Genomic DNA, 23,540 nt, shown 5'->3' with positions numbered 1-23,540 from the left:
TCCTGCTCGATTTATTTATTTCCTCCTGGGCAAGAGGAAGAGAGAGATACAGAGAGTCACTATCTCCAATAGGTCCTTGACACCATGACCCACCTCTGGATCAAGTGCACATGCATGCAGGCCTATTCGGAGAAGTTTCCAGATGTAAATCTCATCCTTTCAATGTGGGTCAGCCTGGAAGAGTATCTCATTTTACCACAACATTCCATCCGGCACTGTCTATGCTCTTTGGATTTGAACTCCACTGTCACAGCTTTAGAAAGACCCACCCAACTATACAATCTAAGAAACACTGCCTTGTCATAACAATCAATATTTACCTTAATACTCTTTTTACACTTCTTCAAATTGCTTATCACTACCTAATATTTTGTTAATTTTTCTCTCCCTTTATTAATTATCTTTCCTTTTCCACTGGCATGGAAGTGCTTTCTTTCTTTAGTTAGTCGAGATAGCCCAACAACTAGTTAGCTTAGATGCCTGGCGTATAGAACACCTTTAATTACTACTCATAGAATAAATGAATGAATCTTATCTACTCCAGTGATTTAAACCAGTACCTCTGCATAGATAATCTAAGAAAACTAGCTCAACTCTCTCTTCCTAACAGCTGGTTGGCATTTCTACTACCTGTCTTTCACATACCTCCAACTGAGCAATTTAAGAGAAGCTCTAATTCAGCATAATAAAATCATCTTCTTTTCCAGATGTGTACTCCTCCTGACCATCCTTATTTCTGGTGGTGACATTGCCATTCTCTCACTTACCCAGCCTCAATATTTTTCCTCTCTGGTTTGAACACTTCAAATAGTTTACTAACCTTTACTCTTTCATCTGTTTATTCCTTTTTTATTTTAGTATATGGTCTCACTCTACCTAGTTTAGGCTCTGCCTTTATCTACATCAACGTAATAGTTTCCTAACTGAACTTCCTGCCCCTAACTAGAAATTCATTTCACTTGTTGAGTCTAAACCAAATCTATCAAAGTGCATTTCCAGTGTCTCATGCTAATGAATTCTGTGAACATGTTCCTGACCAGCAACATTTTCTCAATGTTCTATAGTCCTTTTCCAGTACCTCTCTCGTGACCTATTCCAATTTTACCTGGACTATGATTGCTTCTATGTTACTGACATCAAAGGAGTTAATAAGTTTCCAAATATCTGAGCTTTTACTGTTTCCTTTGTTTTTGGCCTTCTTATTAATTTAACTATGGCAAAGGGGGACTCCTGCATCTTTGGGTGCCTCCTACGGTGACCTGTAATGAGTAGGCAGGATGTCTCACATTCCCATGTCGTACCTGCTCCTGCTGCTGTTTGGCCAGCTCCATTTGTTGGCGTTGTTTCTCAATCTGAGATGCAGCCAGTTTCTTCTGCTCATCATGGGCAGCGAGTAGCTGCTCTCGCAGACTGGTCAGCTGATTGATCATACCCATGAGTTGCCTTTCCTTCTCAGCTAAGCTCTCAGGAGTCCCTGCAAATAATACGGCAATAAAACATACAAAAAAAAAAAAAAAAACCATGAGGAGAGAGTGGCATTTCAATGACAATGACTGTTATGTTGAGAACTAGTCCAGCTATAATATAAGGTACAACACATACGGAAACATACACCTACCTTCTTTTAGAATTTCATTCAACAGTAAAAAGTGATAGCTATTTACCTATTACAAAATGCCAGAAGAAAATATCTTGAATTTTTTTAATGACAATAATCTAAAATTTCTTTTTTGTTTCCCTTCTATTTTACAAGTAAATCAAATGTTTGTTGATGGCTGAGCATCTACTACTTTTAGTTTTCCTTGCCAGGTACTACTGGAAATAAAATAGATGCTTAAAGCAAATTTGTTTATTTATTTTTTTTTAGAGGGAGATTTCTGCTATAAAGCACATGCACTTGCCAGAGAGACAGAGAAAGACAGAAAGACAAAGAGTGAGACAAAAAGCGAGAATCACACCCCCCCCCCCCCGGGAGAATGTCCACGCTGCAATCTCTTCTCCTCTATTCTCCTCTTGAGATTTTGTCATGCAAACACACACACACACACACACACACACACACACGCCTGGTTTGAGTTTTAAGCCACTAGGTCTGGGGACTCAAACTGCAGTCAACTACGTATGAGTCCAGACATATAACCATTATGCCATCTGCCGGTCCCTAAAGCACAGTTCTTGGCCATTAGTTTTTCATCTAATTAAAAAGCCAAGACAAAATCATGAAATGATTAACCATAATTATTAAGGCATCAAGGCATTATTATTAATGATAGGATTCTCTTTTCCTCAAAAAAACAAAATTGTAAAGATCTAGAACTAAAGGAGTTTACATTAAAAGAGGAGAAAACTATTTAGCCAATCAAGTTTTTACATGGTTTTTCCATATGCTATTCAGAGGCTATCTTTGAAAATAGAAAACAGTTAACAGAGCAAATGATGAAGCTTCAGAGAACATCAGGCTATCATAAAATGATGAAATGTGACTGGCAAACTAGCATTACATAAAAATCACCTAAGATAACATATAAATCCAAGATTTGGAGAAGAGAGGGAAGAGATTTTTAAAAATAGTACAGGGTCAGCTGGTGGTATGGTGGTTAAGACAGTTGGATCCCAAATGGCCTGTTATACAGTTCAAGTCCCAGACCCAGAGGCCTGAAAAGCATGCTGGGCATGTGTGTGTATGTGTGTGTGTGTGTGTGTGTGTGTGTGTGTGTGTGTACACAAAATCTTGAAAGAAGAGAGAACTGGAGGAGAAGGGATCGTAGCATGGCAATCCTCCTGGGAGGGTTCTTTCTCTCCCACTCCCACTCCAGTGAGTACATGTAGCCTATAGCAAAATTTAGATAGATAGATAGATAGATAGATAGATAGATAGATAGATAGATAGATAAAATACTGGGTTGTCAGAAAAGTCATGATGTATTTTTCTATGTAAAAATAAGTATTTTACCTAAGAAGATGCATTGAAATATTTTAAATATGTCATGACTTTTCTGACAACATTATAGTATGCTTGATATATCTAAAATATGTCAATGTGAGACCAGCAGATAGCTTAATGGCTATGTTGCTGGACTCCCATGTAGTTGACTACGGTTGGAGTCCCAGACCTGGTGGCTTAAACTCACGCCAGGCCTATGTGTGTGTATGTGCCCAAGATCCCAAGAAGAGAATGGAGGAGAAGGGATTGCAGTGTGGCCATTCCCCCTGGGGGGTTGATTTCTCACTTTCTGTCTCTCTGTCTCTCTGTCTTTCTGGTGAGTGCACATGCCCTATAACAAAAACCTCTCAAAAATTAAAAAAAAAAAAAGTCCTTAGATAAAATACTTTTTTTTTTTTTTGATACACTGGCAATGTGCACTGTTCACTGAAACAGAAACAACGTCACTTTTAGTTGTTCTTTAAAAACTCACGAGATAGACAAGACCCCTAAGGTAAAGTACTAGCAGTAGGAGAGAACATACTCTTTAATTACAATCTTCACTTCAAACTTAAGACACTAAGCACTATTTTAATAATGCATTTGCCACCTGTATACGTAATTAGATAGAAGGATCTGTTAGAGCTCAGTCACCCTTCCCCACCCCACTACATTTCTCCCTACCAATTTGTGCTGAAAAACCATGTGCTTTTTAAGGAATTCACAGCTATTGTTAGTGACTTATAATTTCCATGTGTACATTTAGAGTGGAAATGAAGTTTCTGATGTATTTTACATGTAGACTAGAGAATTAATATACAGGAAAAAAACTTCCATGTGACTGTAAGGTGAGAACTATTCCTTACGCTAGATCTTATCGTTAATTCCTAGCATTATTCAGGGATGTTGATCCACAAATGATTGCTAATAATTTATTATACTTCAGGTATTTGGATGTCATAAAAACAGAAGAATATTTACTCTAAGAATAATAACTATATGATGTTGTATCCTAGCATTAAATTATCTAAATATATCCTGGAAAGATTTTTAATAAAAATATTCATATGATAGCAAGATGAGCATTTTGCTAAATTGCTAATAGAGAAGTAAACTGCTACCACGCTTTGAGGAATACATGCTAGGAAGAGTAGTAGACCTCACATTTTGGAATGCTTACACTTTCAAGGGCATCCTATTTCTAGAAATCCATCTCAAGAAAATGATAAGAAATGTAGATAAATATTAGTAATTGTTTTAAATAAAGTAACAAATGATCTCTGGAAAAGTTATCAGATTTTCATGTAGTAGAGTATTTTACAATCATGAAAAAATTATTTTGAAGACTATTTAATGATGCAAAATCTTGCTCATGATATAAAGCCAAGTGAGTAAACTGGACAGAAATGAACCATCTGTATACCTATCTACTGCAGACACAAATCTACATTTATAGGAAAAATACTGAAAGCAATTTACCTACATAGGTGAGGTCTTCAAAAAGCTCATGGAAAATTTAAGTAACTATGTATGGATTTAAAATCTTTTTCTTTGCACAAAAACAAATTCATACTTTTTTTTTTTTTTGAGAGGTTTCTTTTGCTATAGGACGCATGCGCTCGCCAGACAAAGAGACAGAAAGCAAGAAATCACCCCCAGAGGGATGGCCACACCACAATCCCTTCTCCTCCATTCTCCTCTTGGGATCTTGGGCACGCGTGCACATGCGCTTCGCACGAGGTTTAAGCCACCAGGTCCAGTACTCGAACCGCAGTCAAACACATGGGAGTCCAGTGACATAGCCATTACGTTAACAGCTGGTCCCACAAATTCATACTTTAATTACACTTTTCCAAGAACTTTCTGAAGAACCCTCATATTAACAGTGGCAATTTCTGTATAGTTGGTAGGATTATAACTCATTTCATCTTTTTCATCCTTTCTATATTTAGCAATTTTTCTACAATAAATATTATTACCATCATGTATATACTTACTAAAAGTGTATTTCATTTAAATATACATTAGTATCATTTAAAACCTTAAGGTGTTATTATCCATTTTCACAACTAATATAATGCCAATAAATAAATAAATATTTGTTGGTATTGGTAATTATCATTTTGGAAGTCAGCATAAAGATTAACAGCATTCTTTTGTCTTCACTTAGTCATAAAAACGCAAATAATATGCATTTCAAATTTAAAACTGAATTCATAATTTTACAGCCCATATTAAATTCAAACATTTTTTTTTTTTTTTTTAGGTTTTCACTATTGGGTGCTGCACTTGCTGGAGAGAGATAGAGGGAGGGAAAGTGAGAAATCACATCCCAGGCTGGGGATGGATAGGCCACAATCCTTTCTTCTAAATTCTCTTGAGATTTTGGAATTTTGGACTGGGCCCAAGATTTTTTTTTTTTTTTTTGGAGAGGTTTTCGCTATAGGGCACATGCACTTGCCAGACAGACAGAGAGAGACAGAGAGACAGAAAGCGAGAAATCACCTCCCAGGGGGGATAGCCATGCCGCAATCCCTTCTCCTCCGTTCTCCTCTAGGGATCTTGGGCATGCATGCACACGCGCCCGGCTTGAGTTTTAAGCCACCCGGTCCAGGACGCGAACCGTGGTCGACTACATGGGAGTCCAGCGACATAGCCATTATGCTAACTGCTGGTCCCTGGGCCCGAGATTTTAACCATAGCTGGTCACATAGGAATCCAGCACCTTAATCACCAAGCCACTTGCTGTCCCCTAATTCAAACTTTTCAACCTTTATCCCACCTTATCCTGAGCCTTCTCACATGACTTCTTGGACACAGCTCCACACTGCTTTAATGCCTGTTCAACTATCTTTTTCTTCTCAATCTTTTTCATTGGTTCCTCTCCTTCTCCCTCCATAAATGCTCTATTCCTCATAGTCCCATTCTTTGCTTTTTTCTAGTCTTAATATCGTTAACGTCCAACTCCTAAACTCTGGATTTGTAATTTCCTTTCTTGAGCTCCATCATCTTTTTCATGAACTATGTACCAAACTTTTAATAAAGCTTACTGTCATTAATTTGTACTGTTACAAATCTATTTTCTAAACTAAAACCATAGTTATCATCCTAGAAAACAAATGTAGTCATGTCACTTCCCCTATTTAAAGACCTCTAATCATTCCCCAGTGGCATTAGAATGAAATGTCAACCTATTCTTAAGAACGAATGGAGTTCTTCAAAATATCACCCAACCACCCCACTTCCATTGTGCATCCTAAGTGTTAGCCACACTGAATTTTCTATCATTACCCTCTTATACCTCAGACCCAGTGTCACCCTTCACCAGGGCTTTGCCTAGGCTATTTCCTCCCTAAACATTCACTCTTCATGTAATCTTGCCAAAGTATCTTGTTATTTGTGGCTTTTTTCCTCATTTACACTGATAATAGTTATAAATTTTGGGAATCCACACAGTATATGTCTTTAGTATAGTACTTAATCATTTCATTGTGGTAACTTATTTTTATTTTTTTCCCACAAAGTCAGGAAAGATAGCCATAACAGTAGAAATTCTAAATTATTATTTTTATATCCTCATTATTTACCACAGATAATGGCCAATAATATATGCCTGATGTATAGCAAATCACCTAATATTGATTGATGAGTGATATAAAGAATAAAGGTCTTTCCTTCTCAACTACTCCCAAGTTTACCCATGTCAGATAGCCAAGAAAAAAAGGAAAGACATTTTATCTCATACAAATTACATAGGGGTACTAATTTTGCCTCAAGGAAGTTGAGGCAAGGAACTTATTTTTGCAAAAGAAATCTTCCAAATTTTAATAAAAGTACCGAACTAAGATGGAGGAAGGAGCCCAATGGTTTCATCTCTAAAGTATCATGCTCTCTATACTGATCTCCAAGTTGGGTAGAGAGGAATCAATAAGCAGTTTGTGAACACTGTAAACTAATAAGAGTCACAAAATATCCTGGACTTAAAAAAAAGCAAGAAAATATTTACAAGATCCTTTGAAAACCTCAGAGGCCTCCCAAAGATAAAGAGGAGTTACCATTTAATGGCCTAGATTCAGATTTTCTAACAGTTGCGTTAAGGGTATACCAGTATGGAAACACAATAACATATATGTAGGGAATGGTTCCTTCTGACTCATTTCTCCTGTGCTAACTCATTGTTGTCTGTGTCACTGACAGTAATTTACTTTGATGTTTTAGTTATATGCCCACCTGTGTGTTTCGAATCTATGCTAGTCTTGCTGCAGTCACCTTTAAGTAGTTACTAAACTAAGAGATGACAACATTTTGTTTCAGTTCTTCCTCCTGCCTAATAACTAATAACTATAGGCACAGCAGTCAGCTATTATCCTGCAGGTTCTGCAGTAGCAATGTGGGTCAGAACATTCCTTAATATAACCAGAAGTCATGAAGAAAGGAAACCAGTTTCAGTCATCCCCATCTTGGTAAGAGACATCATCATCCACATATCGCCTAGCCAAAATTTAGGTGTTCTCCTTTTTTTGTCTGCTTCATCTCCCATCGTTCATTCATTAGAAATCTTATCAACCCTAGAACATATTATATATCAGTCCATGTTTCTTCATTTTTGTTATTACCTCTTTATTCAGGTCACCATCAACTACTGCAATAGTATTCTAACCATGCCACCAGCTTTCACTCCTTCCTTCTACAGAGGTCAGTGACCTATTTAAGAAGCTTAAATCAAGTCATGTCACACTCCTGCATAAAACCAATTCATAGCTTTAAACTGTACTCTCGTAACTACATGAATGATGTTGCCTTTGCCTTCTACCTTGGCATCATCTCTCATTTTCTCTCTTTGCCAACATGCTTCTTTGAGTTCCTTTCATACTTTGTAAATTCATAATATGTATACTTTAACATGTTCCTCTTCATCCCACCACATGGCCTCTGCACATCAACTACTTCCCTTGGAAAACTTGGTCTCTACATCAAGGTTGCTCGATCATGGCACCATTGACTTTTGAAACCAGATAACTACTTCTGTGGTAAGATGTCTTGGACTGTAGTCATAGATATAGGTAGGACACATGCCCTTGAGTCATAGTTATAAAATCCCAAAATGTTTCCAGATACAGTCACAATTTCCCTGGTGCAGGCAGAGAAAAATTATCAAGTGAAATAATAAGAAAAAAATACATGGAAACTGATATTTCCTTTTCATATTTCATTCAATGAAATGGTTACATGTTTTGAAATCAAGTCTTCAAAATCCATGTAAATCATTGGGTGTTATCCACATCTCAAGAAGTTAAAAAATAAGGCCAATGGGGACCAGCAGTTGGCATAATGGCTATGTCACTGGACTTCCATGTGGTCGCCCACAGTTCAATTCCCAGACCCGGTGGCCTAAACTCATGCCAGGTGCATGTGCGTGTGTGCCTAAGATCCAGAGAGGAGAATGAAGGAGAAGAAATTACAGCACAGCCATGCCCCCCAGGCGAGGGTGTGATTTCTTGCTTTCTCTCTCTCTGTCTCTTTCTGGCAAGCGCACATGCCCTATAGCCAAAACTTATCCAAAAATAAATAAATAAATAAGGTCAATGATTGTGCTGCTTCTCTCAAAAACTTGCTAAAAATTTACTTTTCTGTTTCAAAGCAACGATCTTTGCTAGATTATTATTATTTTTACTGTTATTTGTATTTCTTTTTTTAAAAAAGAATCATTTAATTTTATTACTTATTCATTTATTTTCATTTAAACAGAAAGAGACAGAGAAAGAGAGAGGAAAAGTGAGAAAGCAAGCCACCAGGTCTAGGACTCAAATTGTGGTCAGCCATATCGGAATCTAGTACCTTAACCACCATGCCATCTGTTAGCCCATATTTGTATTTGTTAAACTATTCGTGTTAGAATTTGGATAGCGCTTTGCTTGGTTTAAATTGTCTATGAAAATGTTGTTGATTTCAATTGATATCCCACCTGAAGCATTTCAAAATCATTCATCGTATAGCATTTAAAAATTCTGGAAACAGCAGTTGGCATAATGTCTATGTCGTTAGACTCCCATGTAGTCAACTATGGTTCAAGTCCTGGACCCGGTGGCTTAAACTCACACCAGGCTCATATGTATGCATGCCCAAGATCCTGAGAGTAGAATAGAGGAGAAGGGATTGCGGCATGGCCATCCCCCCCTGGGGCGGGGGTGATTTCTGACTTTCTGTCTCTCTCTGTCTTTCTGGCAAGCACATGCACCCTATAGCAAAAGCCTCTCCAAAAAAAAAATTCAATGTGATAAAAGTGTTACTACTGGTCTATAAGCTATGAGAGGGCAGGAATCTGTCTACTCTCTTTGCTACCATTATATCTCTAGAGCAAGTACATGTCAAAAATAGAGGAGTTGTTTGTTGAATAAACTAAAAAATAATACATAAAAACTAGCTTAAATCATTCTAAATTTATAACTAAAGCTTCTTGCAGCAGCACTTTAATCCGACAAGAGTGAATAGGCAGACCCCCTCATCAAGGAGGGTGAATGGAAATGGAAATATTCCCATACTTCAAAGAAGTATCTGTTAAGTTATCCAAATTGCAAATGTCTATGAATTAGTCATTTTCATTAGGACTTTAATCAAGTATTAATAAGAATTAGCTACAAATGAATATCCCTCAAAGGTTGGAATCAATTAAAATTATACAAGGAATACTATAGTTTATTACATAACTAAGTGTTACAAATTAATTGATATCCTCTTGCACATTGCTAATATTATAAGTATTCTTGCTTTTATCTAGATATTTGTGGGTTATTTTGGAAAAAATAATATTGCTTTTGCTTTAATATCCTAAAATACCCCAATATCCTAAAAGGTGTTTTTTTTTGCTTGCATTTAAATCTTTCTACTGTTGGAAAGCTTTCACTTTTTTAAAAGAAAGATATGTATATGTATAGATACACACACACACACACACACACATATATACATACATATATACTTTTTTTTGCTATAGGTTGTGCTCACTGGAGAGAGAGACAGACAGCGAGAAATCAATCACCATCCACATGGGTATGGCCATACTGCAAACCCTTCTCTATTCTCCTCTCAGGATCTTGGGCATGCATACACACATCCCCAGCATGAGTTTTAAGCCACCAGGTCCAGGGCTTGAACTGCAACTACATCGGAGTCTTGTGATGTAACTGTTATGCCATCTGCTGTTCCCAGGAAAACTTTCTTTTGTCAAGGGTATCTGTCATTAAAGTGAAATGAAACGCTTGACAAGTAGCTATGATCTTTACCACTGTTTCTCCATAGCTGGATGTTTTGTTTCTGGGACATTATGAAAGAGATGTGCATTTTACACGTTTTGTAGTTCAAGCCAGGATTATTGTGGAAACTTTCCCCAAGACTACTCTATCCACTTACTTATTGTACTTAAAACATAAAAGTCATTAAAACTCACATACACACACAAGCAGAAACACGTGCATCAAGTTGGCTGCATTTGAAATATTTCAAAATGCAACATTTTTCATTTGTCATTTATTTTTCAAATGTGTACTAGGTTCCAAACATTGGGTCTAGAGTTAATTATGTTGTATATAAGGAGAAAGTCAATATGTAAACAGGCTAACCATATAAAGTAGTACTGTGTGCTAGGGACAGACCTAAGCACAGAATATCTTGAGTACAAATTAGAAGACTTTTTAAATTTTAAAAGATTTTTTTAAAGATTACCCAGTTCAGCTTTACTGAGGACAAACTACTAAGTACCATACAAAAAGCAGAGGCTCTGAACCAGGCAGAAGTAGGTTCAAGTCTTGACACGGACACAACTAAACTATATAAAAGTAGGTGGGTTTGGATGCTTAATCTCTCTGAGTCTCAATTTATTCATACAAAAAACTGAAAAAAATTATTTTGTCACTAAGAAAGGTGTTTATGAGGTAGCATCCAATAAATATTGGGTCACTGACACATCATGACTTTCCCAACAACCAAACAGCAATCTGAGACTTTTGTCCAATGAGATGAAGAAATAAACCATAAAGGTAACCTGGCTTCCACAAGTGCTTGGAAGAATCAGAGCCAGAACACACATCATTTTGCCATTTCATGCTCCCTTAGCAAATACTATAAAACAGGAAAAGGTTTCAGGTTAATTGCATTATCCCATGATTTAGAGAGTAGTTTAACAAGCTTTGGGGTCCATACATATAAGAACACAAATAATATTTTTGGTGATTATTTTAATATTAGAACATTCACAATTATTGAATAAAGTAATATTTTAAATGAGAAAAATCTTAAAAAGTATTTTTTCAAACATAAAATATAGATTAAATACAAAAGAGTTGAATATTTCTTATTATGTTTAAAACATATATTATTAAGTACTAGCTTTTCATTTAATAAGTAAAATACATGTAAAACTTCCAAGTTGGAAGACTGGACCATCAACATGCAGACCAACTAATAGCTAATTGCTGCCCGTTCTCTTCCTATCACTAGTTGTATTTAGGCACTGGTATGAAGATGCTGACATTCAAAGACAGAGCAAATCACTGGTTTACAGAAAATGTAGTGGGGTCAGTCCCCAGCACAGTGGGTGAGGCAGCTAGGTCTCACATGGCCAGCTACGCAGTATGAGTCACAGACCCAATGGCCTGGGAAGCATGGTGGGCATGCATGCCTATCGGCCTAAAATCCCAAGAGACAAAGGGATTGTGGCCTGACTATACCCCATGGGGCAGGCAGTGCATCTCTCTCTGGCAAGCACATGAGCTCTTTTGCAAAAAGTTTTAAAAGTAGACACTTTTGCTTTTATAGACATGGCCAAGCTTATTTGGAAAACTTATATCCTGTGTGCCAGCAGTGTTTCCTTAGTTCTCATGAAGCAGTTTTTATAAATATAACAACATTACTCATAAACAACTTAAAGGAGATCTATAAAGTAAGCTTTGTCGATTAAAATATTAAACATTTACTTTATTTGGATGTGACTACATGTATATACCTTCCTTAGGGCTCATATATTGAACAAATTCCAGATCCAACAGTTCTCTCAGAAAACAATCAACATTTCCAAACCCTTTGTAAAAGTGGACATACATATTTTAGGTTAATGTGTAAATGCCACAGTGTAAGTTTACTGCAGCAAACCTTATTATTCTTAGTTATTTGATTTTAACATTTTCAAAGTGATGAAATCCTTATATATTGAAATGCTGAAGTTTTCACTTTCATATTTTAAATTTAAAAAATCTTCAAAGATTCTTTACTAGATTTTTTTTTAAGCCTGGGATCTGGTTCCTATTTCACACCTGCTTATTTTCAAATCACCTAATGTTATTTAAACAGATTATCTCTTTAAGTCACATACTGAATCTACAAATCTGTTTTTAAAAGAATTGTTTAATTTTATTTATTCATTCATTTATTTACTAATTTTTAATTTGGCCAGAGAGAGACAGGCAGAAGAAAGTGAAAGTGAGAAAGCAAGCCACGAGGTTCAGGATTTGAATCGTGGTGAGCCACACAGGAGTCTAAAGCCTCAACCAACATGCCACCTGCCAGCCCTGCATCTACAGTTCTTTATCTCAGAAGTCTATCTGTCAGTCACCCGGATGGCACAGTGGTAATACAGTATGCTGTGACACTGAAGCCACATGGGAAGATCCTGGGATCATGTTCTATCCTCTCATGCACACTTCATGCATGCACATGTGTGCCCATGACCCTGGCTAAGGCTGGGGATGGATCATAGCACAAAGACCCTGTTGGAGGTAACTGCCTCTTTCTCTGTTTTACTTACTCTGTCTCTCTCATACCTGTTAGAAAGAAACTTTAAAAATTTTACATGTCACTTAAGAGTTATCTACAGTAGTTCCCCTTTTCTTTTTCTGTGGTTTCGATTTCCATGGTTTCAGCTATCTCTGGTCAATCATCATCTGAAAACAGTGCAGTACAGTATGACTTCCTATACTGTATTGTACATCTTTTACAGTACAGTAAAATAGCATATAGTATGGTATTTTGAGATCACATTCACATAACATTTTAAAAATAATTATTTTATTTAACTTTATTTACTTATTTATTTATTTTTTTTAAATTTGACCAGAGAGGGACAGAGCAAGAATGAGAGTGAGAACGCGAGAGAGAAAGAGAAAGTAAGAAAGCAACCTTCCAGGTCCGGGACTCAAACTGTTGTTAGCCATGTGTGAGGCCAGTGCCCTTAAATATCATGCCACCTGCCAGCTCCCATCTAACTTTTATTACAGTATATTATTTTGTTTTTTAGAGAGAGTTTTGTTATAGGGTACATATGCTCGACAGAGAGAGTGAGACAGAGAGAAAGTGAGATATCACGCCCCGAGGGATGGCTATGTTTCAATCCCTTCTCCTTCATTATCCTCCTGGGATTTCTGGCACACATGCCCGCACAAACTCCCAGAGTGTTTCATGCCTCTAGGTCCAGGATTAGAACTGCTGTTGGCCATGTGGGAGCTCCAATGATGTAAACACTATGCCATCTGCTGGCCCTATATTATATTGTTGTAACTGTTCTATCAGTTACTATGACTAAGTTATATACTGAACTTTATCATAGGTATGTATATATATGACAAAACATAGTGTGTATAGGATTCAGGCATCAAGTGGAGGTCTTGGAAGGCATCCCATATAGATAAAAGAGAAATAGGTGCTTTAATTCCCATATTGACTCTATATAAAATACATCTTTAATTTTAGTTCTAAGGGCTATAGCACTGCTAAATGGATTATTTTCTTTAATGCATTATTGACAGTTTCAGATGAGTTTGGTATTTTCATTTATGTCCCATCTTCTAAGAGTATGTGTGTGTGTATGTGTGTGTATCTATGTATCTATCATTCATCTAACTATCTATCTATCTATCTATCTATCTATCTATCTATCTATCTATCTATCTATAGTATCTATTTATCTATCTGTCTATCTATAGACAGATACATACATATATACACTTATTTATAAATACAATATTAGGTTGTCAGAAAAGTCATGACGTGGGGGACCAGCAGTTAGCGTAATGGCTATGTCGCTGGACTCTCACATAGTCGACCATGGTTCGAGTCACGGACCCGGTGGCTTAAACTCATGCCAGGCGCGTGTGCATGCATGCCCAAGATCCCAAGAGGAGAATGGAGGAGAAGGGATTGCAGCGTGGAAATCTCCCCCAGGGGTGATTTCTTGCTTTCTGTCTCTCTGTCTCTCTCTGTCTGTCTGGCGAGCGCACGTGCCCTATAGCAAAAAAACAAAAAACAAAACAAAACAAAAAACTCTAAAAAAAAAGAAAAGTCATGACGTGGGACCAGCAGGTAGCATGATGGTTAAGGTGCTGGACACTCGCACATGTTCAACCACAGTTCAAGTACCAGACCTGGTGGCTTGCTTTCTCACTTTCCCTCTTTCTCTTACTCTCTCTCTCATTGTGCGTGTGTGTGTGTGTGTGTGTGTGTGTGTGTCTTTGATCAAATTAAAATAAAATGAATGAATAAATAAAATTAAATTAATAATTATTTTTTTAAACGAAGAAAGAAAAGCCATGACACATCTTCACATAGAAAACCAAGTTATGGACTTCCCAACAACTGAATACATAGCCTTAAAAAAGAGTTGATTTTTTTCATTATATAAAAAGCACTTGGCATTTTCATTAATACCAGATTCAACATTAAATACAACTAAATTAATATATTATAATTAAAGTGCAAGAGATCCAACAGAGATCCCAATGGTAAATAAACCAGGTTCTAAAAGTTCTTTAACTAAGACAAGTAGAGAATCTATCTAGGTTTTTCTGAGTGACTTGGCCAGAGAATCTCCCAAATACTGCCCTGCTTTCATTAATTTGACAGAAAGAAATAATCAAGAGAATTTTGCATACAGATATTTGTATTACAATTCTACAAATAAATATTAAGCAAAACAGAAATTTTGTAATTATTTTCTTGGAAAAAAAATGATGCATTTGGATTAAACAGATCTGCCATGGATCCCCACATACTGTCTTCAGGTGAAGTGTCAATGCCACGACCTTTGATGCAACTGAATTTCTTGCTAGCTTAGTGTGGGACACGATAGTTGCCAACTGGTGAACAGACACTGTCTTCCCTTCTCCATAATAATGAGACCATAAAAGGTATTTCCTCACCTTTCATACCACTGTCATTCAGTGCTCCCGCTATGGACAAGGGCAAAAGACTCTGTAAACTGGCCAGTTACACTATATGGACGATTAGAAAAGAAGAAAACAATTCCTTCAAACAGCTAATCAGTCAATATATAGCATATATTGACGGTTCGCTGTTGGCTGAGCTTTTTAGTCGAACTACTTTGTTCTGCAAAAGTGAACGTGTGTCCTTTTCATGTGATCATTAGAAGATTTTTCTAATATAACTTCAAAACCTAATTACTTCAGGGGGCCGGCAGCTGGCATGCATAGTGGTTAAGGGCACTGGACTCCCACATGCCAACAGTGTTCGAGTCCCGGAACTAGTAGTTCGCTTTCTCACTTCCCCCTCCTCTCCGTCCCATTCTGGCCAAATTTAAACAAACAAATAAATAAATAAAGTTAAATAAAATAATTCTAGAACAAAATAAAAATGAAAAGCTAATTACTTCACATTTACAAAGTACCAGAGCATAAAATGGTATACATTCTAACATGCAAAATAATTTATGCTCTCAAAAGTGTGTGACGTTTAGTAACTCATATTATTTTTTGAAGAATGAGATTGACTTTAAGTAGGTATCACAACTATGTACTGGTGGCTAAATTATCTAAATCAAATGCTATTTATTTCCATTACATTTAAAGTTTGTCATTTTCCCTTTGTAAATAATAACAATAAGAAACACTTCTCTAAACTTTTTCCAAGCAGTGATTCTCCTATTTGCCCTGAAAGTAATTCATTTATAGCAACTTAAAACCAGCACTGGGGAATTGAGTTCAGTACTTAGATGGCTATAGTCTTAAATATTCAAGAAAGAGCATACGCGTGCGTACACGCACACACACACATAAACACACACACAAATACTGTCCTGCTTTTATAGCCTTACCAAGATGAGAGAATCCTAGAAGTAATTAAAACTTAAATGAAAACTGAATAGTATAAATGGAGGAGCACAGTTTCAGTCTATAAGAAGACCCCAGAAATAGTGTAAATGAAGGCTATAAATATCCTAACAAAGGCTTTATTGAAACACATTATTTTAAATTGTCATGAATAAGTCATCTAATAATTCAAAAAGGTCATGTTTTCAGATTTAAAAAATCACACTTAACTTATCCTTCTACCCCCCCCCAAAAAAAGTGTATGAGTATGTAAGACTTATACCTTAATTTGTCTCAGTAAAAAGAGCTGCCAAAACAACTCACCCATTGTTCTTGTCTAACTTCTGTGGAGGCATGAAAACTACATTCCTGGGCACTACATAATCTTCGTGCCTGACCCCCCAAGAACCTTGGAGTTAAATTCATTTACCCCCAGAGGGCAACAGGCTATTGTATCCTCTCCACTTTCTAGCCACCTATGAACAATGGATAGTAATTGCAACTGTCATGGGCAGTCAGTAAGAAAAGTAACCCAGCGCTATTTTCCCAGTTTACTGCCAAACCTGAGCTGAGCACCTAATAACCATGCCCCCAACAGAAGAAAGACCTACAGTTGCTTTTCAAATGCATCAGAACACAGCTTTCTGAACAGAACCAGAGGACAATAACCCAACTTGTGCTCTGAATGTGAAGCTTAAAAAACTCAAAATTAAAGACAGAAACTTCTTTTGTGATTGTACTGTAGCTTCCTAAACTAACCCCCTAGGCAAGCCTGAAAGAACAGCTGAACTGCTTTTCTCTAAGCTTATCATCTGCTGTTGCTGCTTTTAAGTTTGACTTGTGAAGGAAAACGAGGGAGGGAAAAATGTTTGTCCTCCAATGGAATGAGATCACAAGGCTGGGAACGGGCGGTCTTCTCTGCTCTACTCTCAGTTATTACCTAGGTCAGCGGAGATTAAAGAACCTTGGAGAATACATCCTATGCCTCAGGTGCAATGGGTTAAAAGTCTATGAAAATAGTAGAAAGAATATGCTGCTTCCAAAAATGCAACTTCTCAGTTCTCCTTAAACTTTATAGATGAATTATTACTCATTTGAATTTTGATTCCATTATAGATTTTGGATACTGAATTTGTTGATTAGCATCCATTTTTTCCCCCACAACCTATTCCCAACTAATCACAGCTTGACGATATGAAACTCCAAACAATCTGGATAAAAAGTGAACCATTCGAACCTTTTCTGGAAGTTCCCAAACACCCAGATGTTAATGTCATGGAGTCGTTGAGGTGAAATACTTGAATCTTTGCCTTTCTCCAGAACACTCTAATGGCATAAAGCCTTAAGAGAGACAATTGCCTCTCTCATTGGGAGAACACTTGCATAGACACACATATGCAAAAAAGTTATTTATACACATATTTCTACATGTATATTAATATAAATCTGGTGATGTTTTAAATATATACTTAGCCTCTACCAAAAATATGCATAGTAATATGTAACTAAATATTTTAATGTTGATGACTAAGTATCATGACTTTCTCAAAATTAATCTTACTTTAAAACTCGGAATCAGAAGCACCTACTGGCAACGAATAGAAAGCCATAGACTGCCAGTCATGCGCTGAGAAAATAGAATTTGACATTAATTAAAAGGATCATTTGCTTCTATTTTTATTTGAGGAAGTTAAATTTTACCTCTTTGTTATTTGCTGAAATTCATTAAGATACGAATATTTGGTATCTTCTGCAGTCCATATGAAATTTCACTTAGTTCTATGTAATTGCTTGATTCAAATACAACCAAAACAAAATATTGCCCTATTGGGACAATGGTAATTATAGCCTCTCCCTTTGTCATTTCTGGTTTAAAATGTAGATTACATACATGCATACTTCCAATATATAGAATGTATAAAGTTATACAGTTTTTAACCTTGCTACAGGTACATTCCTACTCATGAAGCAAATCATTTAAAATTGAAAAATATGATGAAAACCAAAGCATGTTAAAGAGACAGTGGGGTTATTCTGTTAAAACAACATGCTATTTATTCTATAAGGCACAAAAGGAGAAAACAAGAATCCTGATTCATTCCCTTTCAAGCTAGAAAGAAGCAGCGCCAAACACAGAGAATGTATGAAGCAGAAGAGGGTGTGGTCAGAGTGTTTTATTACTATTAATATTCCTAAAAAGCAATTTCATTTTGGTACATTTTAGATCAAAATAATTGTACACATATTACCTTTTATTTCGCCAAAGTTCCCTGATCCCATTGCAAGAAGCTTGTCTTTCCAGTCCTTTGAGAGTAGCTTTTCAATACTGGGGGTTTCTAAGTAAAGAAAAAAAAAATGTAAGCAAATCAACATGACTATCTTTACAATGGAGCTCATTAAAAGTCTATCTGCTAAAAATAAGGCCATCCCTATCCTGGCCCCAGTTCATAATGACTTCATCAACAAACTGATAACAGGGGAGGAAAAAAAGAAAGTGTTTTGTCACCTGCTGTTTCAAAATCATTAGCTTTTTCCTCTTGCAGAACAAAGCCATACTAATTCTTTATGACAATGGGATACATATAAACCTGCAGTTCATTGTTTTTCAATTTGGTGAACAAATTCTTGCTATAATGGATGCTTGTCAATTTCAGGGTGTTAGTCTGCAGTCAAAAAATAATTATGTTGATAAAATGCAGAGGAAAAAAAAAAGGCAAAGAATTAGCTCTTAAATCTGCTACATGTAATTATATCCCTCTGTGTGTTTACAATTACATCCACTTTATAATATGTGTTTAACATCGTGTAGTGGTAAGCACACTGTGGCAAGATTTGCCAGTACTGAGAACACTGAAAAAAAAAAAAAGAAAGTTGGTATAAAAGAAGCTTTAAAAAGATTGCAAAATCTAGAGAAGTGAGTAATGCCTATAATGGAAACCTATTATTTGTTTATTTCAGATTTGTATCACACTCTTTTAAAATGCCCTGCATTGGGACAGGGAACACACATTTTAGACAGCAAGGATATGCTTTAGCCTGGTATTTGTTTCTATATATCACATGGTTTTTGACCTCTCCTTTTGTGTTGAATTTTAATGTATAAGTAAATATAAATGCTAATAAAACTCCCAAACATTAAACTCAGTTCCAAACAATGTAATTGTATATTCTTGTCAGCATTTAGATGGGTACACAATTACAATGGCTTTCAATCCCATGATTAGCACTGCATTCAGTTAGAAAATGGAATGTACTAAAAGATAAGTGTCCCAGTATGCTCCATCTAAATAACAATACCGACACTTATTATCTAGATCTAAGACATACACTGCCATTCTCCACATTGGTGTTTATGTGTATTTGTGTTTGTTCAGGCATTTGTTTACCCCCTACTAAGAGCATAAAGGGAGTACATGTTAACTTATCAAAGGGAGCGGCTGGCCTAGAGACCATAAGATTATTAGAAACTGGTTAATTTTCCCCATAGTAAAATGCATTTTTAGGAGTCTTCATCATTATCTATGGCTAATGCTATACACTTTTTTCAGGGCCCCTTCTTACATACATCAGCTATCAGAGTCACAAAGCCTATACAGTTTTTCTTTTTTTTTTTTTTTTGAGAGGTTTTCGCTATAGGGCGGGTGAGCTCGCCAGACAGAGAGAGACAGAGAGACAGAAAACGAGAAATCACCCCCCAGGGGGGATGGCCACACCGCAATCCCTTCTCCTCCATTCTCCTCTCAGGATCGTGGGCACGCATGCACACGTTCCCGGCGTAAGTTTTAAGCCACCGGGTCCGGGACGCGAACTGCGGTCGACTATATGGGAGTCCAGCGACATAGCCATTACGCTAACTGCTGGTCCCACAAAGCCTACACAGTTTTGAATAAAGCAAAGGTGCATTTTTTCTTGAAAAAATTATAACAACACAGAGCACTTCTTTTTCAGATGCTAAGAACTTGTGAGAAATGGTGAAAAATCTCTGAACAATTACTGTTTGCATAGTCGGTACATTTGGTGCAAATACATACACACATACCACAACTACCATGAGTAGATACACCTATGGAATGTGCAAAATATACTTTTTTCCATCGTAAAAATTATATACCTCTATTCTTCTCATTTTAGGAAAAAAGAACTTAAGGAATTTACTTTTTCTTAGAATATCCCTACTTCTGTATCACATTGATTAAAAAATGGTAATGGTAATTCTATGAGCAGTGAAACAGATCCTATACTATAATCAATATTTCTGTTGAGACTTTAAAAAGCAACTGTAAAATAGTTCTGTAAGATTTCCGTGTTTCTCATTGCCAGTAAACACTTTGTGAGCAAAATCATTTCTTAAACCTTATCTGAGTAGGTCAAACAAACACCACTGTTTCTTTTTTCCAGCACCCTACAAAAATTCTCGAGTAGCATGTAAACAGGGCACAGCAATATGGTATTTGCAATAGAGTACTGTCAGTCATTAAAAGCTAACAAACCTTTGCAAAACAGGAATGCAGCAATTGAAATCCATTGTACACTAACAATAGGCCCCTGAACCTCCCGGCACCAAAAGCAGACCATTTTACTTTTAAGGCTATTGTCTGCAAAGTCCATGACAAAGCTTTTCCCCTGCAGCTAGACAAAATATTCACTGTAGTGTGCTCATAAAGAAACAGAAGTCTTCTGTCTAAGTTTCAGAGTTAAAGAAACAGCCGCCAGATTACGGAAACCTGCAGAACATTCTTGGCCTCTTTATTAACTAGCATAAAGATATAAGCCTCCTATATTTTCCCCCTTTTAGCACACATACATAAAAATGAGTAACTTCATTAAGACTTATTTAGAAAATGCAAAATCAAAAGCATATATAACTCAGGTTGTCATGTCCGTAGATGAATAAAGACATTGATACTTGCAATTTGACTGAGGTATATGCTTTAAATTCAGACTCAAATACATTTATTAAGGATCCTACATGTCAAGAGAGAGCTAGGCTAGACGATTTTACCTGCATTACCTCGTTTAATCACAGCAACCAATTAAAGTCTAAAATTATATTATGTTTATTGCACAGATTAAAGGGGAAAGAAAAGAAGCACCAAGAAAAAAGAAATAATTGGATCCCCAAGTTTTTATTCTTCCAGCACACACACATTTCCTTATTATATCTATAAGATAACCCTGGAGAGTGGGAAAAACAATGGATATTAACTCTACTGGGTGGATGAAGTGAAAACTTGAAAGGATAAATTGAATTTTGCAGAATAACACGTATGTATGGCCAACAACTGTTGGATTAAAGAACATAAATTTTCTCAGTTCTTACTACCTTCAGAACACAGTCCAGACACATGACTTTGTACTTTAGAATTCTGTACAATTAAATGAAAGCCTACAACCATCTAGCAGAGATATATAATGAGATACTCCAACTTAGTCATGAGGTGCTGGATGACAGGAATAGATTCTGAGAAATGCATTGTTAGCTGATTTCATTGTTCTGTAAACACTGTAGAAAGTACTTACACAAATGTAGATGGATAGCCTACTACAGACGTACCAAACATGGAACAACCAATTATGATGTTTTTTAGGACCACTGTCACATATGTGGTCCATTGTTGACTGACATGTCGTTATGTGGCACATGACAGTGTTTACATAGTGGAAAGAATACCGAGCTGTTAACTCAAAAATCTTGGATTCTCGCCAAGATTTTGACATTGGCTAATTGGGGCAGTAGGGGGTAAAGGGGTGATCATAAGCTCCTCACTTCACCATTTCACCTCTTTATTTGAATGTATATAAAATAAGAGCTTCAAGCAAATCCGTATCCAGTATTTTCCCAATTGCAAATAGTTTCAGGTTTTTCCCCACTGATAGTTCCTAAAGAAATGGTAAGAAATGATTTCACAGTAACGAGCACAATGGATAGACATGTAGCAATGATTGAATTGCTCTGAAAATAGTAACAATCTTGTAGAAAATTTAAGATTAACAATGTAAAAGACTAGGGGACCCTGTGGCCTACTGGTTAATGGAACCAGGTCCCACATGGACAACCACATTCAAAGTCCAGGCCCCAACAGCCTGACAAACATGCTGGGCATGTGCACATGTGTGCCCAAATTCCTGCCTGAATGGAGAAATGGAGAAGAAGGGGTTGTAGTGTGACCACATCCCATTGGGAGGTACTTTCTTCCTCTCCTCATTCTCTCTCATAGGTCTCTGGTGACATGTATGTCCTTTGGCAATTCAGAAAAAAAAAAATGTAAAAGACAAATGGGTAAATCCCAATATTTACAATATATCTGTTTTTAATGTGCAATCATGTGTCAATGAGTAAAGTGAAATTTGAAACAAATATGTAACTGCTGCCGACTGCTTATAGAATAAGAGATAGCAGTTGGGCCAGCCCCATGGCATAGTGCTTAAGCCTTGTGTGTATGGGAGCTAGATTCCTCATGGCTAGCTTTGCTTCCAGTCCTGGCCCCACTGGCTTGAAAAATACATTAGGTGCAAGTGTGTATATGCCCTAAATCCTGATGGGGTGTTAAAATGAGTGGCATGACCATGCCTCGTGGGGGAATGTTTACTCTCTCAGCGTCTCTCTCTCCTGAGAACACAAGTCCTCTGGCAATGAAAAGGGGCAGTAGTCACCTGTTAAATATTTAAGTTTATAAAATGCATAAATTGTATTTTATACAGTTGAGGTTCCTAAAGTGGTACCCCAAAGTATGGCATATTTAATGCATTGGCCTGAAGAAGATTGCAAAGCCTCGGAAGTAGTCTCAGAAGCAATGTTTCTCCTATGTCCCACCCCTTTCTTCCCATGTCAAACCATAAATATAAGCATTTCTCCTCCCTTACATGAGACATGAAAACTAGAACCCCTTTCTCTAAAGCACAGCCTTAAAACCTAGAAGATTGCCCTAGCTTCCCCTTCCCTTATAAGAGCAGGCCATAATGAATTTGCTGATCTGCTTTGTCTGGTAAGAGGTTATTAGATCCTAAATTGCAAAATAAGGTCTGCCCTACACAGGGGAGCTAGGAAGATTCTATAGAGACATACCTGCTCAGTTTTCCCCCAAACCTTTTACCATTATATCATACTCTCTTGTCCAATCACATTTTGACACAGCTGTCTATTCCTCATCAAACTAAGCATAAAAACGGAGTTCTTCCTAGGTCCTTCAATCTTTATTTCTGAAGGTTTCCATGTTTTATAAAACTTTGATTAAATAAATTGATTATGCTTTTCTCTTGTGAATCTGTCTTTTGTTACAGAGATGTCAGCTGTGACCCTTATGTTGGGTGAGAAAAGACAGAATACCTTTCCACATCTAGAATACTATGACTAAGGTATGTTATGTACATAGTTATTTACAAATTTCCAAATTCTGGATTATTTATTATGTTAAGGGGTGTCATTTTTTAAAAGAATTATTTATTTAATTTTATTTATTAATTCATTTATTTTAATTTGACCAGAGAGAGACACATACACAGAGAGAGTGGGAAAGTGAGAAAGC

General features: G+C 36.6%; 1 protein-coding gene across 10 annotated transcripts in view; it reads right to left on the bottom strand.

The window, feature by feature from the left end:
- Window positions 1-23,540, bottom strand: part of SOX5 (SRY-box transcription factor 5) — a 1,018,333-nt gene that overhangs the window by 256,634 nt on the left and 738,159 nt on the right. For all 10 annotated transcript variants that reach the window (XM_027771080.1, XM_027771084.1, XM_027771082.1 and 7 more), the window contains 2 exons: window positions 18,264-18,350; window positions 1,302-1,474 (listed from right to left, as the gene is read on the bottom strand). In XM_027771080.1, the coding sequence (XP_027626881.1) occupies window positions 1,302-1,474; window positions 18,264-18,350 (260 nt within the window). The remainder of the gene's footprint in view (window positions 1-1,301; window positions 1,475-18,263; window positions 18,351-23,540) is intronic.

The sequence above is a fragment of the Tupaia chinensis genome, unplaced genomic scaffold (assembly GCF_000334495.1).
Source record: "Tupaia chinensis unplaced genomic scaffold, TupChi_1.0 Scaffold000028_1, whole genome shotgun sequence".
Lineage (NCBI taxonomy): Eukaryota > Metazoa > Chordata > Mammalia > Scandentia > Tupaiidae > Tupaia > Tupaia belangeri.
Note: the sequence above shows the minus strand (reverse complement) of the source record. Positions and strands in the feature narration are given on the sequence as shown.